The following is a 14,562-nucleotide window of genomic DNA, read 5'->3' as shown; positions in this document are numbered from 1 at the left end:
TAAGGTTTATTGAATCTCTTAGAGACACAATTTTTAAAAAGAAGGAAGCAGAGAAGTTCAGTGTTTTGACTTGTCTCACCTGTGATGTTAAATATTAACTTGATTTTTTGGTCAGTCATTGGAACATTCAGCTTATGCCTTTTGACCCGAGCAGGTGCTGCTTTTATAGAGGCAGAGAGACGCTTGGATAAATCTTCTCCTTGTACTGCATCAACAAAATCACCATAGGAATAATCCAGGTGGTTTGCTGTTCCCCAACCAGCAGGTCCTATGAGACATTAAGAAAAAAACAAAAAGAAAACATCATCATGTGGAAAATAAGTACCCTCACTTATTTCTAAAATACAACTCCAATATAATCTGTCTGAAGCTCTGGATGACGTGTTGGCTTTGAATCTGTACAAGTGGCCACTGTACCTGAGTTTTTACTAATGAAAAATCTTACTCCTGACTGATACCTTAGAGGTCCTGAGTCTGCTGAAATTAGTCAAAGCTTTAAAGAACTAGTTATAATAGTCACATGTTGCAATTCTTCCTCTTCATGCCTTGCATGAACCCTCACCTACACCCTCATCTGCCAGCAACTTCTTCAACAATTCCATATTGCCTTTGATTCCACCTCTTGCCAACTTACAGACAGCATAGCCTATGCCATGTCTCCATTGCATCTTCTTCTAACAACTCTTGAACAGTTCTAACATTGTCTGGCCTCTCAGAAAAGACATCACCCTGTCTGTGTATTACCCCCAGACAGGCATTTCTTGTTACACACAGTGAGTCAAATTCACCTTTCTCTAATGTCCTTTATCACTCTAACATGATTTCAATCAAAATATTTTATGTACGTAATCTACTTTTTCATGATTACTAAATCTAGAGGGATGTGCTCTATTTAATTGATCTAGATTATTTTTTAAAAGACATGAAGACAGAAAATAAAATCTGCTGATTATCTGTTAGCATCACAAATATTATGTTTTGTTTACAGTGGTAACTAGGACAAGTTAACTCCACAGTTTAATATTGTGTGTTTCACAACTAATTTTCTACACTGCTGTGTCTTATGCCTTGAAGAGAGTTCTCTCCTGCTTCCACAGTGTAAAATTATGAGAAACTCCTGGCAAAACAGCAACAAGGTTATTTTGGTAAGAGGTTGACATGAACCAGAAGAGAATAGGACGCTAAATTCCATGTCTGTAAGTGTTTTTTCCACACGCCTTTACAGATTAGTTCCAGCTGTCATCAGCATTCATTCTTACTCTGATGACAACTGCAGACTGAATGTCCAGACCTGCCCCATGTCTGAGCACAAGCAAATGCTCTCAGAGTGAAGCATTATAAAAGGTGAGCATAAGCAGGAAGTTCTACCAAGTAGCTCCACTATACACCTGTGGAAGAGACACAGTCCTATGACAGATTCTGATGCGGATCTGCCAAAATGCCTCCTGCTAAGATAGGTAATGTAAGTTCTCCACTTTCAGCTTTTCTGCTCCCAGCACTCCTATGGGACTCAGAAAGGCCAAGAATAACAGCAGTACAACACGGTCACTAAGCCATTCAAAAATGGACTGAAAATGACAACATACTTACTTTGGCATGAACCAAAGCGGGAACAACCACTAGGATGGTTATGGCCTTCACTCTGATATTGCCACAGTCAGGGTGCAAAATCTGCCTGTGCATGCAGGAAGTATTTTCACAGCAAATGAGCCAACTTAAGTGCATACAGCTTTACACAGTGTGGATTCTGCGGAGATCTGAACTGGCATCACAGATGGTCCTCATTTTCTTAACAACCTCCAAATCTATTTATTGTAGCTTTTCAGTATTTTGGTTTTAACCTATGTTTTTAAGAAGTTCCTTTTTCTAGGCTTACCAAGAAGGTTTCTAGGACTCTGTGTGTGTGTGCTTTTTTTCCCTCCCCACCACAAGGCATCCCAGGAAATTCTATTTCACATTATATAGGAAGCAGCATTGATACAAGACATCAAAAAGTTCCACAATATTTTTATAAAACCTTTTATGCAATTGCTTATTATCTTATGAGTACCAGAGTTATTTAAAAAAAAAATCTCACTAAAGACATTGTGGCAAGAATCATGCTGCTTTAAACCTGGATGGCTAAGAACCTATAGAATCAATAATTACCAATGGCAAATCCATTTTCGTAATCATAATTATATTCCAAGCAGTGTTTCTGTGTCTGATCTTCCAATCTGCAGTCAATATCATCAACATCATTACAGAACGATGGGACCTTTCAACATAAAGAAGAATAACTTTAAGAACATAAAACCACATAGCCCTCTCCCCTGACTTACAAAAACTTCTAATTACAATGCAAAGTACTGGTTCTGTCAGTGACACTAGATTTCCCCCTTCATGTCTCTTATAACCCCGGCGTGGTCTGCTGGAAGACCATGTTTAATTGATACAGCTTGGAAATAAGAAAGCAATTTACATGAGTACAATCTCTTCATTATAGTTTTTTTTTTTAAGATAAGATGTTGATTCATTACTCTTACAATTAATCACTCTTGTATGCCAAATCTAAGAATACAGAAATGAATTCAGGCATTTTTCTCCCTGCCAAAGAGGACTGGAGAACTCATATTTATAAAGCACCTGTGTTTTCTCCAGCTATGTTACTTGTAATTCTGTCAGGTTTAAAACAATGCTGTCACCTTTTTCTAGCTTTCAAACCTTACTTCTTCAAATTCTTGGAAATAGTAATAAGCATATTCAAAACAGCCTTTCTAAATGTTTTTCAAAACTGTTGCATTTAGATGTAAATGCTTGGATAGGTCACTACCCACTTTTTTCCTATCTTTTACTTGCCAATAGGAATGGTCCAAGCACTGGAACCTGGTGGCACCAGGGAAAGAAACAGAAATAAAACTAATCAAGATTTCTCTACTGGAAAGAACAAACGCGAATCAGGGCAAGAGAGTAACAGCCATTTATGTCCAAGTGTTAGACATTGCCTGACACGTCACCTAACTTTTCAGCCACTTGACAAGTCTAACTGACATATGTTCCAAAGCTGCAGGAGTTTGCCCATTATCTGTATGTGCTAACAATGTTTGTTTTGGTTAGTAGACAACCTTTTATTAGAATATGGGCTGTGTTCTGCAAAAACACCTGTAGATGCCCAGTTTTCTCTACTGGAAAAATGATGTCGCACTAGGCCTGGACATCCACTCCTGGGATCAGAACTCAATATTCTGCTGGTTCTGCTTCTCAGATGAGGAGAGATTTGTGGATTAACAGAGGAGATTGTGATATTGAAGTGGAGAGCAAGAGTCATGGCAGAGAAGAAAGACAGGGCCTCTTCAAATTCAGTATCATGCAGTTCTTAATGATAAGAGTGAGAACTCAGAAACTCATGAAATCTGAGCAGATTGCTGCTACTGGATTTCAGTGCCCGGAGGTACACACCAAATGTGGAATGTATCCATTGGTACACGCGTGTGTTAATTCATACTATTTGGTTATATAGTATACATATCCTATACAAAATGCATTTATTTTATGATCACATCCAACTTTCAAAAACAGGACTGAGGGGACAATTGATTGGGGGTTTCAAAACTACACAGGTTCTCCTTGGAAGCCTACTGAAAATCTTGGATATTTGCATAAATTCTGTCCTATACAAGTCCACATTGGAGACCAAACTGAATTACATTAAAATGCCAATGAACCATCTTTATTTTTAAAAATAGCTTGTTACCCTCTGAAAAATCTGAGATTTAACTTAAAAGCTTCTACTGTCAATTTCCTTCTAGAAAATTAGTTATTTGGGAAAAGTAACAATATTTTTCAAGAAGTATGCAAAGGGAAGGAGTATTTACTAACCTACCATTTTACCAAGTGCACTCTGAAACGCATCAGTAAAGCTGTTTAGAAGATTGTTGTCATCACATCTTGTTGCTTTGTAGAGCATTTCAAAGGATTTGAATCCATGATTTGCAAAACGATTTACTGAAAAATGTTGGAGAAATAAATTTTTATTGATCAGTGCAAGAGTTTCAGAACTAAAATCAAGACAATTTAGGCTAAAACTGAAATACAAGAAGGTAAGTGCAGTCTTTGAATCAGCAATCCAAATGGATCACTTACATCTCAGTCAATGATTTGACTCTTTGGCAGGCACGAAATTTACTAGAAAAGTTAAAAGAAATTAAAACCCAGGTAACATTTCTACTTCAGATTTTTCTCAATGGCAGAAAACTATGAACTGTCAACTAAACTCCATGCTGACTTCTCAGAGGAATGCAATAAATATGAAAGTCTTATTACTAATGCAGCTAGACTAAATATAAAAATTCTTATCCAGAAATTAAGCCAAGTTCTGAAGTGTCCAAGTTACGGATTTTGAATTGGCAGCTCTGAAACATAACTCTAGTTTGTTCATAGCTGGAACACTGATCTTTTATTGGTGAAACCAATAAACTGACTCTGATGGAAGTGGATGCAACATGGTACCAAGACTGGCTTCAAATGTAGTTCTAATACATTTAATATAAAAATGTCACTAAATGTGCAAAATTCCACCACTGAAATTTTGCATGTGTCCCTCTCAAAGAGAACACATAAGCTCTTCTAATCTGGTGGTAATTAGATATGTAAGCACAGCACACATTGTGAATTTCAATCAGTAAATTGCAAAGACTGTTGTATGCCGACTAAAAAGATAGTGTTTGTTAGTAAACTGTTTCAATTAACCTGTTTGTTTTGCCATTGTTGCTATTTTGTGACTCCTGGAATTGAAATTCACTACTACTTCTGTGATTTAGACAGCTTCTGAAAAAACATATTTACAGACTTCCAAACATTATTTCACCATTTTTGTAACAATTCAGATGCAGAGGACAGAGTATATTTGTTATATAAATAAATAGAAGTCAGATTTTCTAAAATATTTTCAATTGCTTTCTCATTAAATTTAGTGTTTCATGAGTTGCAAATCCATTCTAGTAACAGTAAGACTTACAAGAGCAGCTAGGCCACTCTGGAGAATAAGGTGGCTTCCAGAGACCATCATCATATGCACAATAGTAGTTTTCACTTGTTCCTTCTGAAAAGCTGTAACCCTCTGCACAGTGCAATGTGCAATTAACTCCTGCTTCATCTGATGTGCATACAAAATCACCATTCACAGGCTCAAAGGAAACATCACAGGGAGAACCTATGAAAAGTACAAAGATTTATATATTGATTAATGTGGTGAAATAAGTGATCCTGAATGAAAACAGCACTGATAGGATTTCCAAAAGTACCTAGTATTGACTTGATCTTGCCTCTGCTGAAGTTTGTGGAAGCATTATTTGCTATATCCATAAAGTCAGGATCAGGCTACTGCTAAATAATTCTCAAATTCTGCTATTGCAATCAGAAAACCAGAAACATGAAGACTTAAAAAAATGTTACACATATGAAAAACTATTTACTAAAATAATTTAAAACATCAATCTAAGTTTTCACATAAACATTATACAATGAATTCTAGTAAACTAGATTACATATTGAATTCTGAAATGAAACATTATCCATTCTGGACCCTAACAATAACATATGAATCCATTAAAATCATCTTCGGATAACCTCATGACCCCAGTTATGATTCATTTTTCAGGCCAGCTGTGAAGGAAGTTATGAACGTCTGTAGATACTATGTCACAAACAGTGAACCACAAAAAGTCTGAGGTACTATAGACCTTGGTACAATGCCAGTTGTAAGCACTGGCTGGTTCTTGCTGAGATTTAGAGCAAATCAGAGACTAGCACATTCATCTGCAGCTTACCTTTCCTGGAAGCTATACCAAAATTCCTGTCTGCATGATTTTAAATTCTCTCTTCACTAAAAGATATTTTTATACAGATGTCCAACTGAGACATAGAAAGTAGAAAGCAGATATAAAGTAGATTTTTCATTCTTAATATAATTTACGTGCCAAATGATTTCTTTGATTTTTAATGAGAAAGTGAACTATGGGGAAGAGATATCTATGCAATAAACAAAATGCAGTAGTATATCTAAAGGTAAAGGCATATTCCAAAATCTAAAGAGTGTTTTATTATCTGTTGCAGTATTTGCATGTAATTAGAGAAAAATTGGCAGAAAATTCCTTTCAACTACACATTTGAAGCAAGATTCAAATAACACTTATTAATACATTTAAATGTATTAATAGGGTTTGCAAAACCTGTAAGTTTTACTACTTAATGAATTATGATTTTAATGCTTTTATACGTAGTTTGAATTTACAGTACCAAATTCACTGCTGTGCTGATTAGGTTGTAGATAATTTATTTGTTGGTACTAGCAAATATTTTGACTGCCTTCAAGTTACCTCAATACAAAATGGGAATAACTAAATGAGGAGGTGGAGCAGTCTTGCATCCTTCATGATATTCAGTTAAAACAATGCCAGGTCTTGGCCAGAATTTGAAGACAACGTACCTTTGATGACAATGTGGATCTCACATGTCCTGTTGTTGCCAGAAGGATCCACAGCTGTGTACTGGACTGTTGTCTCTCCTTTGGGGAAGAGATCTCCAGGTGCATGACTCCTAGTGATGGTCAGTGGACCACCTAGAACAGTTAAAAGATAACCTAAAGCATTGGTAAGGAAAAGTGTTGCTCACACCCAACTCTGACAAATGGAAAAGGAAATGGCAGCAAATCTTCCAAATTATTTAAAAATAACTAAGTAAAAGGAACCTAAACAAATCTCAAACTCCAAGCGATCAAGGGCAAACAGGAGCTCTCTAGCCTTCCACTGTCTCATGTATATTTTGGGGACCACTGTCTCACCTGAATTGTCTGAAAATTCTGGTTCTTCCCATGTCGCTGGGTAGTCATTCTCTGCTGCTTGCACGGGTGGTGGAGATCTGCACCTGTCAACTACAGGTGGTTCTGCATCTGCAGAATTTGAAAGGATGGCATGACATTAGCTTGCAGAACTACTGCCAGACTCAATAGCATCTCTAACCAGAACAGCAGCTTTAACTTCATATTGGAAGATACAACAAAGGTGCACACTTGGAAGTTGCTGCAATTGGAAGATGCTGAGTGAATGGATAAGAGTAATTATTCTGCTGAATTTGTGGTTTCTGCACTGTTTGCTTTCTCTGGAGCAAACCTTGGACTACCTGCAGGACACCCGAATAATACAACTGTCTGACAGAAATACTTGAATAATGATGTGCATCAGTGCAATATGTGTGAACTTTGTTGGAGTGTGTGGAAACTTTGTTGGAGTCTTTCAAGAATTAAATAGATTCATGATGAAGGCAATAACTGACAGTGTAATAATACATTTAATAAACCAGGGTGAGGAGAAATCTTAACAGTTAGAAAGAACAGCAGAATAAAATGCACCCCAAACTGAACATTGCAAGCAGTGACTGCACATATGCAAAGCCTTTATGGAGATGACAATATTCCTAGGCTTATAACTGCACACATGAAGGCCACAGTGACTCACAGTCTCTTTCTGCACAAATAAGAGGTCTTCAGCCATGATAGACAGCCTTTCCAGTGATTTTTACCAGCACTTACCAATAACCTTGACATTGAATGTGCATCTTGCTTCATTGCCTGACTTATCAGTTGCTGTGTAAGTGATGTCAACTTCGCCAATTGGGAGTAGAAATGGTGGTATGAAAGCTGGGGTAACATGAACTGAGACCTGTTACAGGAAAACACTAATTATTTAAAAGCCAAAGCTGGTTACTAATCATAATATTCATGTTTTAAAAAGTGGACAGAATGGTATCCTTCAATGTCAAGCCTGCTCATTCTGAATGAAAATAGCCCCTTAAAGTAATGAGGACACGCTTTGCAACAGAGTGCTCTATGTCCCTTCTTAAATCTGCCTTCCTTATGGCAACATGGATTTCCCTAGTCAGGATCTTGACCCTGACCTGGTGCAGATTACAGCACTGTGCATTAAGAAAATTCCATAGTGACCCTTGTTTGTCAAATGGGACTGAAGGCACACTATGTCAGCTCAGAACCTGTCTGGTCTGCTGACAGTTCTCCAGCTGCAAGGGCAGCAGACCGGGGAGAGGAGCGGAGCAGACAGTGGTGGGCCATAAGTACTTACAAGTCCAGTTTTAAGCTATGTACCTGCAAGATTCAATAGCCCACAGATGGTTCAGTAGGGCACTTGGCTTCTACAGTTCAGTGAATGACCCTGTGACAGCAAAGCTGTAGTACCTGACCATAGCTATGCCACAGAAAATCATGTCTGAACTTAAATCTCTTCTACTGGGATAGCTCAGTTTCCTAGTGGAAAAAACCTCCTGCATTAAAAGCTCACACAGACTCACTGCTCTTCTGCTGACTTCTGATAAAGCACTCAGTTGCTGTAACTTGATCATGCCTGAGCCTGTAGGGAATGTTGCTCTTTATGAAACAGCTCTGGAGCAAGCTTTCCTGGTAACTCAATTTCCAGACACCCTGACAGGCAGAGTAGCCAATGGCCACATTTCTGAACCCTGCACAGGAAAATCACATTTCTCTTTCTCACCCAGGAAGCTGAAATTGTTTTTTTCTTATCACAGTGTGTACTTGTTAGCCCTTTAGATTAATGTACCGGTTTACTTCCTTCTGAGATGAGTTTATTAAACTTCTTCACATTCTAAGTGCTCATTTTTAAGGCAGCTGTCTTCATATTATAAACAAGAGCACATTCTTTCTTTTGACCACAAAAATTAACCATATGAGGTTTTATGCACTGATACTCCATGCAGTGTTCTGGGACTGTATAAATCTAATCATGACAGAAAATGCTGAATTCTCAAGATACAAACTTTCTAGGAGATTTTTCTTCTACTTCTGCTTATCAGAAGAAAGAAATTCTAGTGAATCATAAAAGTAATTGAAATCAGACAGATTGCCTCCAGTTAAATAGATACAGATTTTGACTTGCCTCTTCACCAGAGTTATCCTTAGCTGTTGGTACCTGCCAGCTGATATTAGCAGAGTTATGATGTTCCAGAGTCACAGTCTCAATATTGTCTGGGCAGTGAATCTGAGGCGCTTCAATATCTAAACCAGAAAAAGACAATCTGGTTTTATATGTGGCATTACAGAAGTAAAACCTTATAATCACTCTTTTTTGTACTGTCTAGAATAGAAATGTAAGCATTTTTGTAAAATTTCTGTCTCTACCCATTTGTAATTATTTCCTAGAGATTCACACATGCATAGTAAATTCTCCTGTGGAAAGGACTGATTTCTGCTGTATTTTTGTTTATCACTGACTACAATGCTATTCTGGTTTCTACATAGAACTAAACCCCAAATAATAAATAAGAATAAATTTGTTTCTTTTATTACCCATCCCTTCCTTCTCCAACCATTTCCTTTCCCTTCCCAGACACAGGACACATACAGATGAAAACACTTGCTTCTGATATTCAGTGACTAAAAAAACCTGAAAGTAGTTGTGACATGATATACATACTATAAACAAGACAATAGTGACTCAAATTCTCTGGAGCATGCTGTGGAACTGACTTAAAAGTGACAGCGTCAAGAACTCAGACAGCAGTTGCTGGAAATATTCCTTAATAAACTCCTGTTACAAGGCGTTATATGGGGCAAATGGAGTCTCCCTGTGACATGTGACAATGCCAGATGGTTCCAGAGGACTGGTGGTACAATATGGGTAACACCACCACCAACATCTACACCCTCAAGTTTCTCTGACAAACATGAAGTACTTCTTCAGTTCCTTGGCACAGGGCCCCCCAAAACATTTGTGGTCAGGTTATTTTATTGCTGTAGTGCTTGATAAGTGGTCTCTAGAATCATAAGACAGGGATACATTTGGCTCTGAACTCATCTATGCCCAAGAGGCTTTAAAACAACTCAGAACTGATATAACTTATATTTTTATTATGAAATAGTTCCAGTAAAAACATAAGTTGGGCAATTAAATTACATAATTAAGAAGGCAAAGCAATAAATACATGGGATTTTGCCTTCCTTTGAACTCATTCAAATGAAAATTTCATTAGAAATGCACTCTTATAAATAACTACAACTTATGGTTCACACTCCCTTGACCACAGTCTTCATGCTGGGGCAAATTCTACTTGAAAGTGAAATTCTCTAAAAAGGGTAATAATAAATAAGTCAGAAAGAAAATGGCTCTTTTGAACTGGTCAAATATGTTGGCAGCAAAACAGAGAAAGACAATAACAAGAATGAAAGCAATTGAAATACAACTGTTCATTTTTATTCAAAAAGAATAAGCTTCATACTTTCTCAGTGCCTCCTACATTAGGGGTTTATGCACTGGTAGTATCTAAAAGCTTGAACCCAAGCCATGCTGTTTTATCTTGATCTAAACACTTCAGCTTGTCCTGGGATCCCATCAAATATTAAAAACTGTGGTTTGGCCCAAGTTTACACAAGAGATTCAGAAAAACAATGTGGTACATCACAAAATGGGAAGCAGTATGTTTAAAGAGAGACAGAAAATCTTCCTGGCCTGTACAGAGGAAAAAAAGCCTCAGTTTCTGTAGCGACCTGGCATGAAAACTGGCGTGACTGTTTTCTGTGCTGTTCCAGCACCCAGGGGCTGGCCAGGGCCCCAGTTTGAGGGGAAAGAAATAATTCTCGGAGCATAATAGTTCACAAAAAGGTGAAGAGCACATTCCCACAGAAAATCCTGTTTTTATCCTACTATAATCCAAAGACAGACCCTTTTCAGTTCAGTTATGGCTGTGTGTCAGAGAATAAATAACCTAGCACCTCTAGAAGAGGGGGGTAAATATGGCAGAACCATACTGAAATGCCCAGTTTTACACTCTGTGTCAGCCACTGCACTAAGTGTTAATGAATTCTGGCCTTAACTCTTGTGCATTGTTGCTTGGGGCATGTCAACAGCTGTAGCCACTCAAAGATAACTAAAATGAACTCTTCTCTATAGTCTGTCTATCAGCCAGGCCTTACACAGCCTTTACAGGGTTTACATAAACTTGTGCTAAAACACAAGTTTATTTTATTATTACTTTATTAGAAGTGTGGCTTCCACTCTGAATATCTTCAAACTATGAGCTTTCACCTCCACTTTGAAATTTCAAATTTACCTCAGGCAGCTTCCTAACAAATAAGAGATGGAGCCCGGGAGAGAAACTTGATGATGAACATTACAAGATCACACTCAAAGGATCTCTGAACTCCACATTTTTATTACAAACTACAAGTAAATCTGACAGGCAAGCTGTAAAGGCACAGGCAATACTTCTTACACACTGTGCAAGTTATGCTTTCCCCACTCCAAGCCTGTTCTCACTCAGTTATTTGCAGTGTGCTTCCCTTCAATTCTGCCCTCATGTATACACAGACATGATTTTGTGCTCTACCTTTACACAGAGCCTCCTGGATGTTTGCACTCCATCTCCCAAATGAAATGCACCTTATTTCTTCTCTAGCTCCAGACAAGATGAATCCCTGGGGACAGCTCAGCTGGCACACAGTCCCAGAAATGGCAGGCTCCAGCCCACATCTGGGAGGGAGAACTGTCACACCTGCTGGTTTCTGGAGGACGGGACAACGCTTTTCTGCAAGACAGCAGCAGAACACGACTTACAACTAACATACACAAAGCACACATTCACAAAACCTGCAAATAACATCATCTGGAAAATTAGTGGGAACAAAAAATACACAGTCTTTTCAAGAGTCTGTAGGGGTATGAGTGCACCAAAACATTACAAACTGATGAAACTTTGTTACTTAACTTTCAGTCATGACTGAAGTAAACAGCAGCCAGTTTATCAGTTCTTCTATTTCTTGCTCATGCTCTTCACTGAAACTGAAACATGATAATTTTCATGCAGATCCACTATATCTTACTCTATAGATTTGCCTTTTTTATAATTTCTTCTTCTTTTCCTTACAACTTCATCTTTCATGATTGCTTTGCAGTTGCATATCTTTGCTTCTATGAAAACTAGACCATAGCAGGAGAGAGGGCATTGAAGAGGACTTGTAGCTTTCTACATCTTCTATACTCTATCTTGAAATAAGAAAGGGAGAAGAAGAAGGATTCTCTGCCATGAACTCTTTATAGGTTATGGACATGACACATGATTTTGCTTACTGCATTCCAAACCAAATTAAATTGGACTTGGTCTTGTCTGTATTCAAAACAGCTGGAAAGACTCAGGGTGACCACAGCAAGCAGCTGAGCTCTGTAAAATCAGGGAAGGTTGATGGTTGCTTAAAGGTTTTAAAGGAAGTTTTGAACTACTCCATTAATAAGGTTCACTACAAATCCTGAAGACAGTTTGCGTCAAAGCAAAAACCATGATGTGTTTAAACAGGTTCACAAAAGCTTTGTTTCATTCTTAACCTGTTGTTTTTAAGAATGTTATTTTTACTTCAAATATGGAGACATTAACAAAGGGGCAAAAAGGGGTTATCTCATGAATGCAGTTTGCACACTTTCTGTACTGTTTCTTATAACAGTTAATAGGCAAACACACAAGAAAAATTCTCCCTTATTCAGAGCTAATGAGAAGACCTGTAACTCTTTATAACTTGTCAGTCTAGAAATCAGACAGGTCTTTACACCTAGAGAACACAAAAACCAACCCAACTCAGCTACACAGAGGGCAAGTTCTACTGAGCTCGTAGCAATGGTTTAATGACACAAAAGTGATTAACATTCAAAATACTTCACATTCCTTTTCTCTCCTCTCCTTTCCCAAAACACATAGCAAGTAACTGAAAACTGGTTTTCATGCATGAAAAAAATTGAGAGATTCTAAGCATTCTGTGTATTTCCTGAAATTTAAACCCTCAATGCTGAAATGCTTAAAAGCCCAAGCAATTAACAACTGCACTTCATTTCAATAGGATGCACAGGGCACAAACACTTCCAACTCATTTTTATAGTTCAGGGAGACACTGCTGGCTCTGCAAGGTGGAACAACTCCATCAGAAAAAAACCCCAAACCCTAAGTTTTGGTTGCTCACGACGTGAGGGTAACTGACAAATAGCAAAAAGACAACAAATTTTAAAAACAGTATTTGTAGAGGGAAGCTAAAAGCATTAAAATATATATTAATCTGGGAACAAGTAGAGAAACTGAAACATGTAAGCATGAAAAGCAGAGAAAGTTGCAGCTCTCAGGGAAGTAAAAACAGCTGGGCCTCTTGCCTGAAATACATCTAGCTATAGTAGAAAAATCCAACTACAGCACAATCCCAAAATGTCTGACAAAAATTAGAATAAAATTTGGTGTATCTAGCAAAAGGGAATTTCTTTTAAGTAAGACAGATTTTTACCAGGAAAAGGAACTGCAATAGTGTTGTTTAGATTTTTTATCTGTGCTCAACTCCAGAATTTGATCAAGCTGATCCAAAAGTCTGGAATTCATTAAGGGTAGAGGGATTTCCATGACATTAGTCATATTGGTAGGGAATTAATAGAGGAGTATTTCTAAGGAGACACAAGAACCTGCTTTCACCTGCAAGCACCTGTGATGAAACACAACACTGTATTGTAATTTTCAACATCAAAAGGAATTTGGCAAATAAGAAGATTACAAAGCAAACCATGCCTCTTTCCTTCAATCCCTTTGCCAAGACTGCTGCAGGAAGTAAAACTGGCCAGCTGCAATCAGGAGTGTGAATTAGCAATTTTTCCAACGCTAGATGGCATCAACACCCTGAATGTCGTTTGTATTTTTAATTCACTAAACCTTGAACAAAGAAAGGAGAAAAGCATGTTGCAAAATTTATTTATTTAAAAGTGATTGATATTAAACTTTTGCCAATGGGTAGGAAACAAAAGAACATGACTATGGAGCTTTCCCAGTTTTGTTTTTTTTCTCCCCAAACTGGACAAATGACCAAGCTTCCCTTTTTTAGCAGATATCTTGTTTGTCAGACACCTATAAAATACATGTAGCCTCCTCAGAAGTAGCTAATTGTTAACAATATCTTTAATGAAAAAGACAAAGATTTTAAACTTGTGTAATATCCAAACTTGTATTACCTTCCAGCCTCTTAGAAAGAGATGCATGACAATAGACCTCACAGAAGTGCCTGTAAACAATCCAGGAAATGTTATGTTTTGTGTCAGTGTCAGTTTTGGTTACACATGGCTGTGGTACAGTCTCAGTGAGCTAACTTGCAAATATGGCAAACTTTGCACTGATGAGCAATCAAACCCAAAAGCATTCAGAAAATCAGCTAGAAGGACACCCTGAGTCCAAGACATCTGTTTCAAGGTAACAGACTGAAGAAAACTCCATTTCAGTTTTCTAACAGAAGAATATGAAATCAATAAATTATCAATTGCAAATGTGTAAATACAGCAGGATTACCAGTACCTTTTATATAGCAGACTGTAAATAATAGTTAGGAGCTATTTGGACTAAAAATTAACAGACAATACCTCCATGACAATGATGATATTCAGAAAATGGGTACAAAGGGCAGCTTCAACCTTCAAGAGGCATATACAATATCAGTGTTCTGATATGCATTTCTCCCTGAATAAAACTCCACACATGAATATTGAACCA

At 37.6% G+C, this 14,562-nt stretch overlaps 1 protein-coding gene across 1 annotated transcript in view; it reads right to left on the bottom strand.

The window, feature by feature from the left end:
• The window catches only part of SVEP1 (sushi, von Willebrand factor type A, EGF and pentraxin domain containing 1), a 116,499-nt gene that overhangs the window by 57,847 nt on the left and 44,090 nt on the right, over nt 1-14,562 (bottom strand). Inside the window, exons 8-16 of the mRNA XM_014308784.2 lie at nt 11,389-11,586; nt 8,943-9,061; nt 7,568-7,697; nt 6,821-6,928; nt 6,467-6,598; nt 4,997-5,191; nt 3,863-3,984; nt 2,149-2,257; nt 80-268 (exon numbers count right to left, since the gene is read on the bottom strand). Of these exons, the coding sequence (XP_014164259.1) occupies nt 80-268; nt 2,149-2,257; nt 3,863-3,984; nt 4,997-5,191; nt 6,467-6,598; nt 6,821-6,928; nt 7,568-7,697; nt 8,943-9,061; nt 11,389-11,586 (1,302 nt within the window). The remainder of the gene's footprint in view (nt 1-79; nt 269-2,148; nt 2,258-3,862; nt 3,985-4,996; nt 5,192-6,466; nt 6,599-6,820; nt 6,929-7,567; nt 7,698-8,942; nt 9,062-11,388; nt 11,587-14,562) is intronic.

The sequence above is a fragment of the Geospiza fortis genome, unplaced genomic scaffold, assembly GCF_000277835.1.
Source record: "Geospiza fortis unplaced genomic scaffold, GeoFor_1.0 scaffold203, whole genome shotgun sequence".
Lineage (NCBI taxonomy): Eukaryota > Metazoa > Chordata > Aves > Passeriformes > Thraupidae > Geospiza > Geospiza fortis.
This window is presented reverse-complemented; position numbering and strand designations above follow the sequence as displayed.